Source organism: Ursus maritimus, unplaced genomic scaffold, assembly GCF_017311325.1.
Source record: "Ursus maritimus isolate PB19 unplaced genomic scaffold, ASM1731132v1 scaffold_22, whole genome shotgun sequence".
Taxonomy (NCBI): Eukaryota; Metazoa; Chordata; class Mammalia; order Carnivora; family Ursidae; genus Ursus; species Ursus maritimus.
Genome location: NW_024424675.1, coordinates 31,831,557 through 31,852,610, shown reverse-complemented (window position 1 = coordinate 31,852,610; position 21,054 = coordinate 31,831,557). Strand labels below are relative to the sequence as shown.

Here is a 21,054-nt window from a genome sequence, read left to right as displayed (position 1 = left end):
AGAGACTACATAGCAGTTTTCCAAAAAAGAGTAGCCACCCTTCTCTTGGTGAAATCATATGAAAACGTCAAAGTTTTCCTAACTCTAATGCCACTTCTACTATTGGAAATTGAGCATTTATCTTAGGGCACTTTCACTTTTAACCACAGGCCAAAATGTATTAAAACTTGCTCATGATCCCGAAACAACCCGTTTAAATGTGCTGATGACGGTCTGAACTTAAAGAGTAGACTTATAGATAGATGCCCCTGGAATGTGTCTAGAGACACTAGAATTTCATGTGGATTCTGCAGAAACAAGATCTTAATCAGTCTCTCAATACAATGACAGTCCTAAGGCTGAAGGAATTGTTTTATTAATGAAAAAGTTCAGTGGGACCTTCTTCCTCTGGCAACTGAGTCACCAGAATCACACCAATGTCCAGCTGGCACACACCATGTGTCACCCTTCACAAGACAGGTTTCCTCCCCACTACGCTGACAAGCAACTGCAGTGCCTTCATCTCATTCCCCACATCGACCAGTGCCCAGGCAGTCCTGTCATAACCCCTCCCGACACCACGTGCCGGCTGGCCGCTCTCCTCATTCCCACCTTCGCTACCTTCACTCAGGTCATCATCCCCTCCCGGCTGGCTGACTCTGCCAATCTCCCAACTGGCTCCAGGTTGCCTCCTACCTCTCGCTTTCTACGTGCCTGACAGAGGAGTCTTTCTGAAACATAGATCTGACTATGCCCAAGGCTGCCACACTCTACAAGGGCTCTCCATAGTTTCCTGCAGAAAGTTCAAGTTCCTGGGCTTTACACGTGAGGTACTGGTTGAGCCTGCTCCTGGCTTCCACCCCAACCTGGCATGCTTAAAAACATTCACCACATCCTTCTAAATTTACGTCTGTCTCTCACGCTCTCTCTCAATGTACTATAGATGTCTTCAAAGCAGGGACTGTACCTGACTCAACCTTGTATTCTTAGTGCCAGGCATTTAATGGGTTCTGAAGAGTTAGTTTTATTTTTTACTTTTTTATTTTTTTTAAGTTTGTTTTTTTTAGTAATCTCTACACCCAATGTGGGGCTCGAACTCACGACCCAAGATCAAGAGTCGCACGCTCTTCTGACTGAACCAGCCAGGTGTCCCTGAAGATCTGGTTTTAAATGAATCGATGACCTTAGCAGGATTTTTTTTTTAATGACATGAAAATCATACACATTATACATTAATGTGATGAAAAAGAAGAACCTACCATGATTTTGCTGTTTTCTTCTTTATCCAAATACTGGTCACTGAACATGTGACATGAGCCAAGCACTGCCAGCTTCCCACCTTGGTTCTGTCAACGATAAAAGTGGTGTTAGATACTCAGATCCCAAAACACACCACGTGCATCCTAGTCCCCAAAAACTTATCATCAGAATCATGAGAGGATTTTAATGACCTAGAAATATTAACCATGATAGCAACTATATTCCCACCTGCTTCTCATTTTAGACACTTCTATATCCTTCTATTTGACTTTAACAAAAAGCAATGTGAATTGGTTCTACAGCATTTTCCCAGTTAACTTATAAATGAAGGTTATAATTCTAAAGGAAAAAAAGAATCCAAAGGCAATCTGTAAAGATTTAAAGATATTTTATGACTATCAAAAGACAGTGTTTAAGATCCAAACAGAAAACTAATCCATGAGCATGAAAAATTCACAGAAGAGGGCACCTGGGTGGCTCAGTTAAGTGTCCAGCTCTTGATACCGGCTCAGGTCATGATCTCAGGGTTGTGAGATCAAGTCCTGTGTCAGGCTCCACGCTGGGCACGGAGCCTGCTTAAGATTCCCTCTCTCCCTGTCTCTCTGCTCCTTCCCCCCTTCTCTCTCTCTCAAAAAGGAAAAAAATATTCACAAAAGAAATAATTGGCTAATAAGAAAAAAATTTAATTAGTTATTTAAAAAATAAAAGTATTTTTGCCTATCAGATTAATAAATATGAAAAAGATGACTACAGTGTCAGATTTCAACGAAATAACTTCTTTCGCACTATGCTGAAACTGTCAACATATGCAACAAAGCCTACAAAACTCTATGGACAATTTTACAGTCATAATCACAGAAAGTCAGAAATAAATCCAAATGTTCAGCCACAGAAACAGTGGCTAAGGATAAGGGAACCTCCTCTAGCGGTGAAGTTGTATGTTACAAAGGGTTTTCAGTAACCTGGAAGAAGCCTTCTGTCATAACATGAGGTGCATTTTTTTTTTTTTTGCTTTAACATGAGGTTAAAAAAAAAAAGGATGCCATAAATTGTACACACACCCTCGCTTAAAGCCCGTGAGGCAAATAAATAAAAACGAGCTGCAAGAAAAAGTAAGGAGAAAATGACCAAAATGTCAGTTGTGTAGCGAGACTTTTTTTTTTTTCCTTTCATCTCTGTATTTTTCAGTTTTTCTACAATGAGCATAAATTACTTTGGTAAAGAAAAAAATAGTACAATGTTAAAACTACAAAATGAATTTGGTTTTTCTAACAACATCACATACAGGAAATAGGCACAGTTGTAACGGTACTAGGAAAGAATTACTCTCAAGCCAGAGATGTGAAGAGATACAAATACACAAATTCCATAAATAAAACAAGATTTGCAAAACAAACTGTGACTGCACCACATTAAAAGCAAATGGTTCATAGGAAAAATAACACTGACTATAACATAACTACTGAAAGCACATCAGTTACTGAGAACGGAAGTAAATTTGGTGGAATTCCACAGGAAGAATGGGGAGTGCTGAATGAACTCTGCTGCGATTTGAACCCACATATGTAAGTAAATACAGGAAGAGGAAAGGACTTTCCTTCTCACTACTACCCACAGTTAGGTCTATATTTTTTCTTTAATATTCTTTTTTTTCCCTACCTCATTTATTTCAAATAGACTATAGTTAATCCTTTTATTCTGGACAGAGATTCTACCATTGCCTTCAGTTTCCTTTTCCAACTTTTGTCTCTAATTTGTTCCAATTAAATTAGAGTGTATCTACTTAAGGACTGATTTGCTCCTTCGATATTAATGAGTTTATGCTAGTAAACTAGAGACCTAGAAAGGATCATGACAAGCTCAAGAAGGCAATGGCCTTGGGCAAGGAGGCAGAACACACCCCTCAACCCCGTGCTAGCTTCGCCCTGCTTGGGGTTTCCGGGAGTATAGGAGTGCCCCCTCAGGCATCACTGGTTTATCTCACAAACATAAAAGTGACAGGTAAAAACCTCTCAAAGATGGTGTTTATAAGGCAGGACTAAAAGCTTGTTAGGAGGGGCGCCTGGGTGGCTCAGTCCATTAAATGGTCGAGCATCTGACTCCCAATTTCAGTTTAGGTTATGATCCCAGTGTCCTGGCATCAGCCCACGTCAGGCTCCCATGCTCAACAAGGAGTCTCCTTGAGAGTCTCTCTCTCCTTCTCCCTGTGTCCCCCCCCCCCTGCTTGCACTACTCTCTCTCTAAATAAATACATAAAATCTTTTTAAACAAATGAGATAAAATCTTCTTAGGAAAAGAAAATAGGCTTTAAATAGCTAGGCAATGAGCAGATGATAATCTCAAGAGTTCTAGAAGAATCATCACAGTTAGCATAGAACTCTGTACTTAATAGATGTTTCATAAAAATCCACTGAGGAAGCTAAGTAAAATCTCTGTGTACAGAGATTAAAAATTTGGTTAAAAAATCAAAAATAATAGGGGTGCCTGGGTGGCTCAGTCAGCTAACTTTCCAATTCTTGATTTCAGCTCAGGTCATGATCTCAGCACTGTCAGATCAAGCCCCAGCCCACATCAGGCTCCATGCCGGGCATGGAGCCCACTTGAGATTCTTCCTCTCCCTCTCTAAATAAATAAACAGACAAATAAATAATCAAAATATTAATTACCAGAGGCCCCTTAACATAGTTGTTTCATTACTTTTGTGACTATAAACTGACAATTTATGGAAACTGATTATTTCCTCATCTTGAATCATTTAATACTTTAATTTTAAAACACTTATTTCCATTGTTTGGGAGAAACTACCTACCATAATAACTATTTTGTCCAAAATTCTTTCAAAAAAATAAAATCTTTCAAAAACAGCATTCAGGGGCGCCTGGGTGGCACAGCGGTTAAGCGTCTGCCTTCGGCTCAGGGCGTGATCCCGGCGTTATGGGATCGAGCCCCACATCAGGCTCCTCCGCTATGAGCCTGCTTCTTCCTCTCCCACTCCCCCTGCTTGTGTTCCCTCTCTCGCTGGCTGTCTCTCTCTCTGTCGAATAAATAAAATAAAATAAAAAAAAATCTTAAAAAAAAAAAACAGCATTCAAAACATTCAAAAACATTTATTTACTTCCTAATAAAATGAAGTCAGACCCTTTAAATATGGGAGGGAAAAGTAAAAAAATCCCACAGAGAAAAATAGGATATGAGGAACTAGAGAAAAACTGGGAGGTCAGCTGGTGAATTCTAAGTCTTGGTAAACAAATAAAGGTGAATTCAGCAAAACACGAATTAAAAGGCAGTGGGTGGGGCACCTGGGTGGCTCACTCGGTTGAGTGTCCGACTCTTGATCTTAGGTCTGAATGTCAGGGTCATGAGCTCAAGTCCTGAGTTGAGCAGTAGATAAGTGGGGTCATGATGAGAGGGGCTATGTCCTCTGGGACCACGTGCTCCCACATTTTGTGGGGTCTCCAGGATAAGAACTGAGCAACTAGTCTTCTGATATATTGCCCTGGGACAATCTAAAATAATAGCGCAATTGTGTACATTTTGGCATAGTGTGTTAACTCACCCTTCCCTGGATGGATTCTCTTACGTTGAGCGTGAGAGCCTGTAGTCATAGACGGTTATAATACAGGTAGCCTCATGCTACCGTGGAATAGCTTTGGACTTAGAATGGTAAGAGATAGGTCTTGACTCCATCGATAACTGGACAATCTGCTATTTCCCCATAAATAAAGTGTAGTTAACTGAAATACTACCGCACAGGTGGCTGTTGTAAAGACCAGGGAGAAAACATATAAAACCCCTCTGGAAACAGTTTTTATTATTTCAATATTAAAAATAATGTATCCACCCACATCTAAGAAAGGCTGTACCTTCGAGTGATAGAAAGCCAGAATGGGTCTGTTAAGCGGGAAGCAGACAGAGCCTGTGGACAGAACAGCCACTGCTGGTTTCATGACACTCAACGTGGCACCAAAAGGATAAACAAAGGTAAGAGCCCTGTAAGAAATTAAAGAAACATTCAAATTAAAAATAATAGTAAATAAAAAGTTTTGAAGATAATTTCAGTGCTTCTTGAGCAATTCAAGATCAAACACAAAGTTTTCTGGTTTTGGGGGGGTGGTTTTGGTCAGGAGTAAAAAAACCAAAGTTTTATTACATACACACGGAGGCCCAATAATGAAATTGAGACCCAAAGAAATGACCAAGGCAGGTAGTTTTTTATACCTTTTATACAGAGACAATAAATGGGTGAGGAATTGACAGGATAAAGAAAACAGGTATTTGAGGGCTTTAGTAAGGAATTCTAAGTGGAATCTGGGCTGAGGCAGTAGATTAGTAAAAAAGTAGCAAGGTGTATTTCTGTAGCTTTCTCAACGCTAAGGTCTCTACCTCTGATGATAAAGATGTCTTTTACTTTTTTTTTTCCTTTTTCAAATTTTTATTTAAATTCTGGCTAGATAAGGGGCACCTGGGTGGCTCAGTCAGTTAAGTGTCTACGCCTTTGGCTCAAGTCATGATCTGGGACTAGTCCCAAGTGGAGCTCCCTGCTTAGCAGGGAATCTGCTTCTCCCTCTCCCTCTGCCCCTCCCCCCTGCTCATACTCTCTCCCCCGCCCCCCCAGCACTCTCTCTCAAATAAAATCTTTAAATATTTTTTTTAAATTCTGGTTAGTTAACATACAGTGTAATAGTGGTTTCAGAAGTAGAATTTAGTGACTCATCACTTACATACAATATCCAGTGCTCACCATAACAAGTGTTCTCCTTAATACCCATCCCCACCCATATCCCTCCATCAACCCTCAGTTTGTTCTCTATCATTAAGAGTCTCTTATGGTTTGCTTCCCTCTCTCTTTTTTTCCCCTTCCCATAAGTTCATCTGTTTTGTTTCCTAAATTCTACATAGAAGTGAATTCATACAGTATTTGGCATTCTCTGACAGAATTCTTTCACTTAGCATAATACACTCTAGCTCTACCCACATCGATTGCAAATGGCAAGCTTTCATTTTTTTGATGGCTGAGCAATATTTCATTATATATACATATGCATATATACTACATCTTTATCCATTCATCAGTTGATGGACATTGGGGCTCTCTCCATGGTTTGGCTATTGTTGATAATGCTGGATAAACATTGGGGTGCATGTGCCCCTTTGAGTCAGTCATTTTTGTATTCTTTGGGTAAATACCTAGTAGTGCAATTGCTGGGTCATAGGGTAGTTCTATTTTTAACTTTTTGAGGAACCTCCATATTGTTTTCCAGAGTGGCTGCATTCCCACCAATAGTGTCAAAGTGTCACCCACTCCCTGCATCCTCACCAACATCTGTCGTTTCCTGTGTTGTTAATTTTAGCCATTCTGACAGGTGTGAGGTAGTATCTCATTGCAAACACAAAACACACACAAAAAAAACCCAAAACCACAAAATTTTCTCTAAGCTTTGGTTTGTCAATCCAAAAATTGGTATAACTCTAGCTACCAGTTTAATAAAGCATTTAAAAAATCTGAAAGCGAATTAACAACTTAAAATCATATGTGTAAATGACTGTAACTGGAAGAACTAGAGAAAGCCCTATGGAGGAGGAGAAGAGGGGCCCTCATCTCAGGGCTGAACTGGAGCTATGCTCTGTATGACAATGTCTTCCAGGTAAATATTTCCCCCTTCCTTACAGATCTGACTTGTATAATCTCCAGGGATGAATGGCTGTCATTAGAAGGCCATGTTCTCAGTCAAGTACTTATGTGAATAGAGACCAGACATCAGACACTTCACACACACCTGTCTTGGCCTCCTTCCCCTTCCCCTATTCTGTACTAACAAACACTTAAGAGTATCTAGAGTGAATCAGTCTGACCTGGGGCAATGTACTCCTAAAAAGAGTGTGGGATTGGAGGGGTAAGGGTGGAGTGCAGACCCTGGGGTGTGGCAAACTCCTGCAGGAGGGGCTAAGGTTTAACTGAAAGCAAGATGGAGCTCTGAAAAGGTAGTTGTTCGAAGGAAGTGCTCTCAGAATCGAAACAGGAATCTTATAACAAAGCATAAAGTTAGAAATTGGGGAGGGGAAGCACCCATGAAGAGCTCCCTATAAAGATAATGTGAATTTTCCTTTCTCTTAGACCATGAGAAAATTCTCTTTAGCTTAAGTTTTAAATTATTTCCTTTCAGAGCTAGTTTCCCCCTCACTTCAGTCAAGTCTCACCTACCCCTCTGACTTCTGTGTCATATCATGGGTGAGAAGTGGCACCTGCCCCACGTTCTCTATTCTCCCCCTTCTGCCCTGCCCCAGCACTAGCCCAGGAAAGGGGACTGTAGGCCACGAGTCCCAGGCCAGAAGCAGAAAGAAATGAGCAGTTGCCATGGAGGAAGAAAAGGGATGTGGGAGAAACAGTTACATGGTTGTGAGTGCACATCCTTGCTCCACACTTCCACCAAATACACTCCAAGGAGATGATTCTCAAGGAGGAAGGGAAAATGGACACTTGAGTCATCCGATGAAAACTGTCAGCTATTATTTATACTCCTCTATTTCTTTTATTATTAGTAAGAAACCAATCAGACTGACATTTTATAAGCTAGTATTTATACTCCTCTATTTCTTTTATTATTAGTAAGAAATCAATCAGACTGACATTTTATAAGACTTTAAGCATATATACATCCACCCAAAAACCAAAAACAGGATTTTTCCAAACCACACATGAATGAATAAGAATTAGCTGGGTAAATAGCTGGGAAAGTGTATTCCTGGGACAGGGAGCAAATATGTACAGGCCCCTAAGATAGGAATGAACTTAGCATATTTAAGGAACTGAAACAAAATCAATGTGGCTACAGCTGAGTGAGAGAAGGGAAAAGGGACATGATAGAAAAATGAGAACCTCAGACTTCAGTAGGTCAAGATTTTTCAAAACACAAAGCAGGAGTAGATCTCCACATCTCAGAGCCTGCCCAGAAACTTATGCTTCCGGGATGACCCAGGAAACAGTCAACTAGCCATCTGCCCTTCACCACAATTACCAAGGACTTAATAACACAACAACAGGTAAGGTACTATGCCATGTAGCTAACAAAGCACTTTTATAAGTGTGGCCTCACTGGCGTTTCCCAACAACTTCGTAAGATTCATATCATCTCCATTACACAGACATACAAACAGAAGCTAAGAGTAACTTGCCCAGGTCACCCTCAAAGATAGACATGAAAATAAAAACTTCTACCTCCAAATCCACAGTTCTTTTACCTACACCAACTGGATAAGCTGACACAAAGCTTAAGAATTAGATGATGAGGGGTGGGGGATGGGTGAAACAGATGATGGGGGTTAAAGAGGAGGACACTTATCATGGTGAGCACCAAGGAATGTGTCGAAATGTTGAATCACTACACTGTGCACCTGAAATGAATATAACACTGTATGTTAATTATACTGGAATTAAAATAAAAAACTTAATTTAAAAAAAGAGTTAGATTGAGCTTAAATAAATAAATAATATTATGATTCTTGAATGTCAAAAATGTTAATTCTATGATGTATTTTGCCATACGTTTTTCACTTTTATCACTTTACCTTGGTTTCGTCCTAAGAAAGGTCTTCTTTATTCTAAGGATTATAAAATATTCACCAACTTTTAGTGATCTTATGGTTGCATTTTTTTTTATCATTTAAAATTTTCATCCATCTGATTAAGGAGGGCACATTTTGCATGGTGCACTGGGTGTTATACGCAAGTAATGAATCATGGAACTTTACATCAAAAACTAGGGATATACTGTATGGTGACTAACATAATGTAATAAAAAATTATTAAAAAAGTGTAATCCATCTGAAATATATTTTAGGAGTGTGCTGCAAAAATGGAAATGTTTTTTCAAATGGTTAGCCACAATTATGCCCTTCATTCCCCAATAATTTAAAATGTCATTTTTACTATAAACTAATAATCCTCACCTTTCATATATACAGTCTGATTCTAATTTATTTATTTCTCTTTATTTCTGCATTATTACCACATTGTTTTCATTACAGAGTTTTGTAATATGCCTTAACTACATAAAACTTTCAACTCTTATGAGGCGAAATACCTCATAGGAGAAAGGTAAATCAGAAAAAATATTTACAACACGTGGAGGTCTTATAAATGAATAAGAAAAGATAAACTATCAATAGAAAAATGGGCAAAAAGTAGTGAACAGGAAATTAACAGAGGAAATACAATCAGCCAATAGCCTTTAAAGGCTATCCCACTCAGTAGTAATCAAAGAAAAGCAAATTAAAATAAAGAGATATCATTTTCATGAGAATACTCCATGCTAGCGAGAGAGAAAAAGGGAGATGTTCATAGGGACAACAAGTGCTATAAACTACCTCGGAGGCAATTTAGCCACGTACCACATTTGGCAATGCAACAACTGGAAAACTTCTGACCCAGAAATTCTAATACTAAGATCTATCATTACTAAAATATTAGCATAGATGCACAAAAATCGCACGTACAAAGATATTCACTATGTGCTTTATTTATAGTAAGTATAAAATTGTTTATAATAACAATTTGGAGCAGAAGTTAAGAGCACAGGCCCTGGAGCAGACTGCCTAGGTTTGAAACCAAGCTCTCACACTTACTAGTCAAGTGAGCTTGGGCAATTAACCTCTCTGTGACCTCATCTAAAACCTTTGTGTGTTTCTGTGATGATTAAATGAGATAAAAATGCCTGTCTCATACACATACACACACACACACACACACACACACACAGACAAATGCCAGTCATATAGTAAGTGCTCAATAAATGTTCGGTTTAACTATTAAAACAAAATATCACAAATGACCTAAACGTTCAACAACAGGAGATTGGTTAGATAAATTAGGATAATTCCAATTTAATCTAGTCATTTAAAAGAATATGGTACCTATCTATATTTTTAAATATGAAAAAAAAATCTAGAAATCTAAATACCATATTGTTAAGAATAATTATCTTTGGGGAAAGGGGTATACATTTATAGTGCACGACTTCTATTTTCTTCCTTTCGAACTGTTCAAATTGGTTTTTTTGGTGAGAATGACTTTTATAATGAGAAATGAAAACTCTTCACTTTGAAAAAGAAAACTCCTCAAAATGACAAATGCATCCTCTTTAGGTAGCCTCAGAAAACACACTCACTGGGCATTGTTTCCATTGCTTTCCTCATCAATGATTCCAGGCACGGCCTTCCCTGCAGCTCGGCTAATTTCCCTTGAAGAAAAAAAATTAAATCTAGTAAACAAAAAAAAATTTAGGAATTTCACACTCCATTCATTAACAGTAAGTATGAACTAACTGCAAGGATTTTGCAGACTTTTTCAAAACATAATTCTTAAAACTTAAATAAAGGTACACCTACATACCTACACCTCTTTGTGTAGCTTGCAAAAGTTATATATGAGGATCAGTTCTTCTTTCTTGAGTCCTGAGGGAAGGATCAATATACTAGACCATATTCTAGACTAGATCCACATTCTAGTCCTATATTCTAGACTCGGTATCATCAGACCCAGCAGAGCACCTGGCATATAGCAAATTCAAGTGTGGAATGAATAATTTTGAATATAGGGAAAAGCTCACAGAGAGGGCACCCGATGCTGCTCCTCTCACACATTCACCTCCCACTTCTCCAAAGCCCCTAATTTATCCTTTAAGATCCAGTGAAACAGAAAAAATTGACCTCACCCCAGCTCCAGGGGTAGAGAATATGACCCAGCTATACGCATCATCGGGGCATTCTATGCCCTCTGCCACAGTGACCAGTTCAGGATGGGCATGTGGCGTAGGCCAGCCCAAACAGAGCAAATCTCAGGACTACTCTTGCTGGGAATGCTGGGACCAAAGCAGGCTCTCTTGCCCTAGATGGTGTGGCATGCAGGGATACTGCTAAATTATTCAGCCCATACACACAGCAGAGCAGAGCCAAGAGAACTACAGAGCAATGGAACTGGAGCCCTGACAACATCATCAATTTTCAGTCAATCCACACCTAAAGCCTGCCCTATTTCTGGGCTTTTCAATTACATGAATCAATAAGATCTTTTCATTGTTTCATCCCATTGAGAGAATAGGGTTTTCTACACTTGCAACTGAATGCATTCTGACAAAAAGGTGAATGTGTAATAAGGTTTCAAAACATGGGAGGAATGTAACTGGAGGAATGAGAAGTAACGGGATAAAATAAACTATAATACAGTAAAATAAAACAAAAGAACAAGAAAGGAACAAAGGCCAGTGACAAGAACGTGTGAGAAGAGACAAGAGAAGATAGGAATCATCTGTAAAAACATTTCTGCTTTCAACACGCTTACCTATTCAGGACTCCGTTGGAAACTAGAGCTTCTTTAGGATGGAAATACTTATAATATACATTTCTAACCACAGCATCTTTAAGGGAAAAAGAGAGGAAGTTGCATCTTAGATTAGAAATAGGTTTGAGGGGCGCCTGGGTGGCACAGCGGTTAAGCGTCTGCCTTAGGCTCAGGGCGTGATCCCGGCGTTGTGGGATCGAGCCCCACATCAGGCTCCTCTGCTATGGGCCTGCTTCTTCCTCTCCCACTCCCCCTGCTTGTGTTCCCTCTCTCGCTGGCTGTCTCTCTCTCTGTCAAATAAATAAAATCTTTAAAAAAAAAAAAAAGAAAAAAAAGAAATAGGTTTGATATGGGGCGCCTGGGTGGCGCAGTCGTTAAGTGTCTGCCTTCGGCTCAGGGCGTGATCCCAGCGTTCTGGGATCGAGCCCCACATCAGGCTTCTCCTCTGGGAGCCTGCTTCTTCCTCTCTCACTCTCCCTGCTTGTGTTCCCTCTCTCACTGGCTGTCTCTCTCTGTCAAATAAATAAAATCTTAAAAAAAAAAAAAAGAAATAGGTTTGATATTATAGACACATATAAACTTTGACCTGTAGGGAACCCTGGAACTCTGTTCCGATTCCTCCCATTTTATACACGGAAGAAGCCTAGCCCCAGAAGTCTCAGACTGCCACTGAGATCAGAATGCTGGACCACACACCCTCAGCCCAGGGCTCTTTCCACTATACTATTAGGTCCAGAGGGCTACAATATGAATAATAAATAGGAAACAACTGCTTCTACTAAAATAACAATAATAATAATTACCATTATTAACCATGATTCCATATTCTTCTAGAAGAAAGTTAATATTCGTGTCAAATCTGGATTCCCCACCCTCTCCTAGCATCACAAGGATATCACCACCACCATCAAGGTATTTCTTCAGGACTTCAAACTACACAAAGGAAAAAAGCATATATGAATATACCCGAAAGACTTTTGTCTAAAGTACTATGAATAAGATCTTAACTACCTGAAAAATAAACAAATCTATAAGGCACTTAAATATAAATGTATATAAGATAATATAAAAGGTACTCTCTTCATAGGATTTCCAAGCTTGTCTTTAAGCATAAAGTTTCAAAATACTCAAACTGAATTAACATTTTCCACACTGACTATCTGGAAAGCAAACCAAAAGTGGAAACCATTAGCTAAAGGAAACTCACAGGCCATTGAGCAGCAGCCCCGGTCTCAACCTAGTGGAGACAACATCAGCACTGGTTGAAAACGATTGCTCCAGACCAAACCTTCCCCTCACTGCCAGCCACAGACATCAGGATGAAGGCACTGCATACCACCCCGAGGGAGGAATTCTGTTCCAGTCACTGACTGATCAAGCCACAGTGAGAAATACATGTTATCTGCTTATCTCTTGGGAAGCTCTCTCTTGCTTTCCCAAAGCTGAAGAGGGAAGAAAAAACTAGGACTGGTCTTGCTGACCCAGCTTGAGAAAACCTGGGGTGAGTGGTCTAGACCAATAGTCTCTCAATTTTCCTCAAGCACCCCATAAGAAAATAATGTGAACACGTACTCTGATATGTGTATAAAGTACATGTGTTTATATAATTATAAAACATCCTCCCAAAAAGGGAAATTTTGAAGGATAATAAAGATACGACAAATAGAGTTTCCTTCCGGCACCTCAGTGATTTACCATATACATCCCACTTTGGAAACCACTGGCTTCGCCCAGCTCTGCCACAGCAAAGCTCTTGCTCTTGCACACTCCCTAGACTTCCTTCTCTCCTCCAGTCCCCTAAATATAGAAAACATAGTGCAACAATTAACATCACCAAAGGGGCTAGCTCCCAAATGAGATCTTCACGGATCCTGGACTCTGTACGAGACTGTCCCATTCATGGGGATCCTACATACCTATTTTTAGCCTTTGTTTCAAAATGTCAATTATAAAGAAGGGCTCAAGCATTAGCAAAGTGAAATACACGTATTCTTCTAGTGCCGATATGCCCAAACACTGACAATTTGAAGCACACATATTCTTTTATACTTTTACACATATTCTTTTATAAGTCATCTTCCTTTAACTTCTTTACATTACAGTTAAGACACTTAATTTTTTAATGATAGTGGGTTATAATATCTAGGCTTCTCGATTCAGAATAAAGGTTCATTTATAATATAGATAGGGGTGCTGGATGGCACAGTCGATTAGGCATCTGACTCTTGGTTTTGTCTCAGGTCATGATCTTGTGGTCGTGGGATCAAGCCCCACATTGGGCTTCCGGCTCTGTGCTCAGCATGGGGTCGGCTTGAGATTCTCTCCCTCTCCCTTAGTCCCTCCCTCCACTTGCACTCTACCTCTCTCTCTAAAATAAAATAAATAAATAAAATCTTAAAAAAATAATATAGATAGATATTGATCTGACAGGGTTGGGAAGCATGGTCTGGGCCAACTGGCGGTAAGTGAATACCATCACCAAGCAAATGTGTAAGCCAATGGAGCTGAGGTGGGAACAAAGAAAAACTAAATTCAGTCTAGTTTCCAGCTTGATTCTCACATCTAGTATCAAACATATGATGTCCTGTCATAGAGGTTTCTGGAGGACAACATCAAAGAGGGATCATCTAGTCTATGAGGAATGAACTGGCCCCTTTACTGGTTCTAGGAGGCCGGCAGCAGTGTCTAGGAAGGCAGTGATCTCTGCCTGGAGGAACACCTCTACTGACCATTTGGATCAGCTTAGCAGAAGAATAAAAACACAGAGGGATGTTGGTCCTTAGAAAGAAGTTAAAAGTTTTCTGCCTTTCATTCCCACCTCACTCCACCTCTAAAGAGAGGGCATGCTGGACGGGCATGGTCTGGTGGGAGAACATTTTATTAGGCTAAATATGCCTCTCAAGGGATTCTATCTTTTGGATGCCACTGCCTTCCATCCCTAAGAGCCTGAAGTAAGGTTTGACCTAGTGCCTGTTCCCTCTTGGGAAAAGGACCAGGCACTGGTCTCTGACTCTCTTTCCAGATGCCCTGGCTTTTCTGAGGTTGCTTGTTTCCTCAGCAAAGACCTGGTCACCTCTCTCTTTGTCTTCACTAGGTGGAGAAGGGTGGTAGCAGAGGAGAAATTATTGGAGTGTGAGGCTAAAACCCAACCAGGAATATAGTATTCCTTCACAGGTCACTGCCCACTGTGTGTACATTTCCCTCAGGGTCTCAGTGGGTGGGGGCAGCTGGCCAACTCCATGTTCCTAACAGGAATTCCTGCCTCTTCTCTCAATTAACCTGATCAGTTATGTCTCTCTTGATGCCCTTCTCAGCTGAGAAGGTGGCCTTGCAGTCAGGTCAACAACAACAAAAAAACAATAGAAATGCTTCCCTGTAGACCTCCCTGCTGTGTCCCCACCCAGAGTCAGAGCAAAAGACTGTGGAATCCCCCCAGTCTAAGGACCACATCGGTCCCACCCTGCCTCAACTTCCCTACTCCCCACAACCCTCCCTGAGCACCACAGCACTTGTAGGTCTCTATGAGAAAAGCTCTTGTTGTGTTCTGGGGTTTCTGTTTAGTTGTGGCAAAGTACACGTAACATTTACCATCTTAACGATTTCTAAGTGCGCAGGTCAGTAATTAAGTACATTCACATAATTGTGCAATGGATCACCACCATCCATCTCCAGAACTCTTTTCGTCTTGCAAAACTGACGCTCAATACCTATTAAACAACTCCTCATTTCCTTCCTCACCCTAGCCCCTGGCAACCACGATTCTAACTTTATATGAATTTGACTACTCTAGTCACGTCGTATAAACGGAATCACACAGTACTGGTCTTTTTGTAATTGGCTTCTTTCATTTACCATAACGTCCTCAATATTCACCCATATTGTAGCATGTATCAGAACTGCCTACCTTTTTAAGGCTGAATAATAATTTATTGGATGTATATACCACATTTTGTTTACCATTCATCCATTGGTAGACTTGGGTTGCTCCTACCTTTTGGCTATTGTGAATAATGCTGCTATAAACGTGAATGTACAAATACCTCTTTGAGATTCTGCTTTCAATTCTTTTGGATATATATCTAGAAGTGGGATTGCTGGATCATGTGATAATTCTATTTAAAATTTTTTGGGGAACTGCCATTCTATTTTACATAATGGCTGCAGACACATATTTTACCTTTCCACCAACAGTGCACCTAAGTTCCAGTTTCTCTACATCTTTGCCAATACTTGTGTTCTGGGTTCTACATTTATCATTCTTTGTCTATTCTATGAAATAGAATTAAAACAGCTTCACGTTAAAAGGAATTTTCCTATTTTCAAAGCAAAAATATGGCGAACAGGTATGGCTGGTACTTAATTAGCCTCAACTATGTGTCTGGTACTTGACATGCAGTATCTCAGTTAATGATCATTAACAACTCCATGATGAAGAAAGACAGGAAAGTGAATACCTTAAGGCAATACAGTGTACGGTGAAGAGGGATTAAAACCAGAATTTCAGAGCCCACGCACCTAACCTTCTTACTGTATTTCTTCTTTTTGGATATTTCTTACCTCAGCTGCAGTAAATTTTTCCCTTGGCCCAGCTGTAATCCACAGTTTCACCCCAATTAGCTTCTCAGATGTGATTTCATCTTTTAAGCTAGAAATATGATTTTTAAAGTGTTAGATCCATAATTTAAGCCAATTTAGGAATTATTTTAGCCTCTAGACTATATGGAACCCAAAGGCCAGAGAGGCCCAGAGATGAAGGGATTTAGAGGTACCTGGTACAGCCTCTCTCCCAGAGTAAAAATCCTCTCTATAGGCTTGTCCCAGATCAGCCTCTGCTCAAATACTTCCTATTGGCCAAGATGTCCAAATTAAACCATGCAAGATGAAAGTCCTCCAACTACTAATTCAATCAGCTCTGCCATTAGCTGATATGATTACATATCCTTACCCATTAAGAAAAACCATTTACACACACACACACACACACACACACACACACAAAGAGATAATTCTCATCTATCCTTTCCCTAAACTGAAGTACTGACCCAAGTTAAAATATGGAGAAAGACTCTAACCTCTTAAAAAATTGTATCTGTATAATTCGAATAATTTTTTGATTTGTAATTTGGGAGACAATATGCTAATTGTCAATTTTCAAAAGAGATGTTTTTTATAATCTTTTAATTACTTCTGAACAATCTTTATATTGAACTCCTCCTATCTAAACAACTTCTTACATAAGAAAATAAAGACTTTCCAATTATTACCAGCAGGCTATTATTATCACTTAGAAAGGAAAACAATATATATGGTCACCTCTGAATCTTCCAATTACTCCGAAGTCTTTTCTGCATGGATTTATAGCCATTGTTGGTGGTAAATACTTCTTTTTTGTATGCATTGAAAAGAATGGTGCTCCGGAGCTCTTTCTCCATGGTTACCTTATGGAAAAAAGAAGGGATCAGAAAAAGAGAAACAATAAACAATATTCCAAAAATCCTAATGGAATAAACAGTCTTCTAATTTATCAAGAAAGGGCATACAGCTGCAACCTAGCTATGAAATCCCTATGACTCTCGAAGGTTGAGAATGAAAATGCATAATCACAGCTACAGAAACGTTAAGGCCAACTCTGGCTTTTGCCTCCTGTTTCTTGCCCTGGCCATCCTACCAGCTTATTCTCACGACCCTGCCCTGCCATCACCCTACCTTTATGCCCTTAGACTATGTTTCCCACTTGATTTCTCACTGCTAACTACCGTTAAGTGTGGGGCATAGTCTTCTAGATTCTTTTTATACACGTTACCTTACAATTTTTTTATGATATAGGATCCAACACACTTTTTTCACCTAACTTTGTATCTTTCCATGTCAGTACACATGGATCTACCACATTTTTTTAAAACTGCTGCACAATATTGCATTTATGGATGTACCATAATTTAACCAGTCATACAGGTGAACATATTTTTTTTCAAAATTTTTGCTAGTAAAACAATGCTACAAACATCATCCTTAAACATGATATTTTTCTGCACTTTTCATATTTGTAGAATAAATTCCTACCTGCTGAATGGCTAAATAATTTCCAAATTGCCCTCCAAAATTGTATTTTTTAATTCCATTAACACTAATGCATTTGTTTCTATGTAATCCTATTTCTAATCTTGTTCATCTTTGCTAATAAAATAGGCAAAAATAATTTTTAAAAAAGCCCTCATTGTTTTAATTTTCACTTTGAAATTGGTAAGATGGCCATCTTTCACTGTGCATATTGGCCACTCATATTTCTTCTGATTTTCTTGTTCATGTACTCTGTTCATTTTTCTATTGGGTTTAATATTTTTCTAACTGATCATTAAATACTTTCATAAATGTACTTGTCTTTAGACTTAGCTTCTAGTACTTTTTTTTGGTTTGGTTTGGAATTTTGCAGGACATACAGAAGGTTTTAAATTTTACAGAGTCAAAAGTATTAATCTTTTCCTTTCTGACTTCTGGATTGCAGGACATATTTACAAGAGTTTTGCTGTGCTAAGGTTACAAATACATACACCAATTGAAAAGAATGCTTTCTTCTAGTACTTTGTTATGTCAGTTTTTAAGATATAAATTTTGGCCTATTTGGAACTTATTTTGGTGATCAAAATGAGCTTCATTATTGTTCTTTTTTTAATTACTAGAAAGCTGCCTGACACCAAACTACCTTTTCTTTTCTTTTGTTCTAAGATTTTATTTATTTATTTAATGAGAGAGAGAGAGCATGAAAGCGCACAAGAGGGGGACTGGCAGGCAAAGGGAAAGGGAGAAGCAGGCTCCCCAGGAGCAGGGAGCCTCTATGCAGGGCTTGATCCCAGGGTCCCAGGATCGTGACCTGAGCCGAAGGCAGACACTTAACCAACTGAGCCACCCAGGTGTCCCCAAACCACCTTTTCAATGATGATTTGAAATACCACCTTGACTACATAATATATCCCCATAAGTATCTGTATTTGGATCTATTCTGAATTCCATTACATTCTATCTGCATCTAAGTTCCTGCTCAGTTCCATACCATTTTAATTACTACAACTTTATAATATGTTATACTATCTGGTGGTGCTGCAGAGCTAATCCTCCTTATTATCCTTACTTTTTAGAATTTTCCTGCCTAGTCTCACATATTTTTTTATTCCAATTGAACTTTAAAATCTTTTTTTTTTTAAGATTTATTTATTTATTTATTTATTTATTTATTTATTTATTTATTTATTTAACAGAGAGAGAGAGAACACAAGCAGGGGGAGTGGGAGAGGAAGAAGCAGGCTCCTAGCGGAGGAGCCAGACGTGGGGCTTGATCCCAGAACGCTGGGATCACGCCCTGAGCCGAAGGCAGACGCTTAACAAGGCGGACGCTTAACGACTGCGCCACCCAAGCGCCCCTAAAATCATTTTGTCATCTTTAAAAAAAAAAAAAAAAAGGAGCTCATGATTACAGCACCAGGGTCTTTTCACGTTCCAACCGTCCGTGTATACGCTTGTCTTCCCAATGCGTACATACAATATTGTATCCAGCTTTTCCCAGTTTCCTGAAAGAAGTCTTCATGGTCAGGTTAGTGGTTGTACGCTCTCTTGCGTGGTTATGCCATAATGAACTCAACCACCGCCTTCATGGGCATCTTTTCAACGATTTTGCCGTCACAAACAAACTGGAATTTACATACTTCTACTCTTGCCATTATTTTTGCTGTAGGACACATTCCTAAGAACACGATTCCTAGGAAAAGGGTTTGAGACTAAGATGTTAACGATTCCTCGACCAATGCTCTTTCATACTCAGCAAGACGACTAAAAACCCGCCAGGTCGCAGGCGACGGGGATTCGAACCCAGGGCGAGGTTCGGGATCCAGGCCTATATCCGCGGCCCCAGTTTACTATATCCCAACGAATCTCGATTTTCCACAAGACTGGCCCAGAGGCCTCAGGAACAGGCCGGCGAGGCCCTCGCCAGCTCCCAGGCCGCCCCAACGGCTCGACCGGCTCATCCCAGTCGGAGCCCTTCTTACCTGAGGCCCAGTGACCACCATCTTCACCTGACACCGCCCGGCATCCCGCGGCCAGGTATCCAAGGCCTCTTAGCAACGGCGCTGGAGAGGCGGTGCGCCGGGCAGGCGTTCCTGGGGCGTGGACGTACCCCGGAGCAACGTGATGACGACAGAACGAAGGAGCCATTCCGGAGCGACACGGAGAGGAGGTCGGGGGGCGGGGCTAATATGGGACTGTACCATTATGTGGGATGAGGGGTAGACCGAAACAGAACGTGAATTAACTTCATGACAAAGACAAGCCCATCTTGTTTCGTCCTTTAATATCAAGTATTATTAGAGACTGGTAAAAATGGTAGGACCCTAGGGCCCAAACTTCGCTCCGCCGCGAGGGAGAAGAGCGAAGGCTTCCGCCGGGGGGGGGGCGGGGGGATGCCCCAGCCTCGGCCCTAAGGGCGCAGGTGCGGAGAGGAGGGGTGAACCCGGGTGGAGCTCTGCGGCTTCGACCCTACGTCGGGGTGGAGGGATCCAGAGCGCAATTTAGCGGCTTCGTGCCCGGTGTGGAGGGGATTCGGGGCCTTGGGGGCCCAGGAAAGACTTTCCGGGGGAGGGTGGGCAGGTTTAGTGGTGCCAATGGTCACTCGAGATAGTTGGGTCTTCGTTAATTAGCTCTGCATCTCTGAGCGCCACCGTGCCAGGCACGGGATATGGGTGTGAACCCGCCCTCTGGGCCTCCCCAGACCAGGAGTTAGACCTTGACCAGACCCTACAAAACAGTGAAAATGTAAACTGTATTATTAAGGGGGCTGTGAGGGCCCGGAGCTGGTCTGAAAGGCGCCCCGGATGAACAGAGATATGATTGATACTCATTAAGGCAAGGGCTGGAGAAGGAACTGCTATGCCAAAGAGCCAAAGCCACTTAGAGGTTGTCCTGCCATTCCCATCAAAATGAAAAGCCAGGCGCAGGTAACCACAAACAGGCCACCTTTCGCTCCAGGGGAGCGACCCTTGCCTACCCTGAGAGTGTGGACTGCAATGCCACTTCCTCGCCGGTCCAAACCAAGAGCTGAGACATCTGGCAGTTTGGAAACAAACATCCGGAAATGTTTGTTACAATCTCCAATAGGTACAGAGTAGTAGCAGTTTTAGGAGCTTGAAACACACAACTCTTGTTGCCTTTACACAACTGTCACTGCAGAGCTAAAAAATGAAGAGGATGGGAGTTCTCTTCATGGGGATGCTGTATTTTGGTGCAAAATTAATAAAGATGAAAGTGATGTATTCCCATTGGAGAGGGCCACTTGAGGGTTTGGACAGGTCTGGAGTTCCTTCTGCCTGATGTACCGTCAGTGTTTGCTAGAAAACCAAAGGAGGACCTGCGCAGGACCTGCGCAGAGCAGTTCTCCCACTGCTGGAGCCTGCAGGAGAAGGCCAGTTTTAAAATCAGCAGCCATCAAG

The 21,054-nt window shown here is 40.6% G+C and overlaps 1 protein-coding gene across 3 annotated transcripts in view; it reads right to left on the bottom strand.

The window, feature by feature from the left end:
* Positions 1–19,752, bottom strand: part of IFT52 (intraflagellar transport 52) — a 35,462-nt gene extending 15,710 nt beyond the window's left edge. Inside the window, exons 1-9 of one of the 3 annotated variants that reach the window (XM_008698089.2) lie at positions 19,618–19,742; positions 19,113–19,328; positions 16,889–17,013; positions 16,133–16,220; positions 12,379–12,508; positions 11,576–11,651; positions 10,404–10,475; positions 5,103–5,229; positions 1,239–1,325 (exon numbers count right to left, since the gene is read on the bottom strand). In XM_008698089.2, coding sequence (XP_008696311.1) covers positions 1,239–1,325; positions 5,103–5,229; positions 10,404–10,475; positions 11,576–11,651; positions 12,379–12,508; positions 16,133–16,220; positions 16,889–17,013; positions 19,113–19,157 — 750 coding nt within the window. In that variant the 5' untranslated portion in view covers positions 19,158–19,328; positions 19,618–19,742. Of the gene's footprint in view, positions 1–1,238; positions 1,326–5,102; positions 5,230–10,403; positions 10,476–11,575; positions 11,652–12,378; positions 12,509–16,132; positions 16,221–16,888; positions 17,014–19,112; positions 19,329–19,617 lie in introns of those variants that run through there. The other 2 variants (XM_008698090.2, XM_040638332.1) reach the window with 2 other exon arrangements.
* Positions 19,753–21,054: the final 1,302 nt, after the last annotated feature.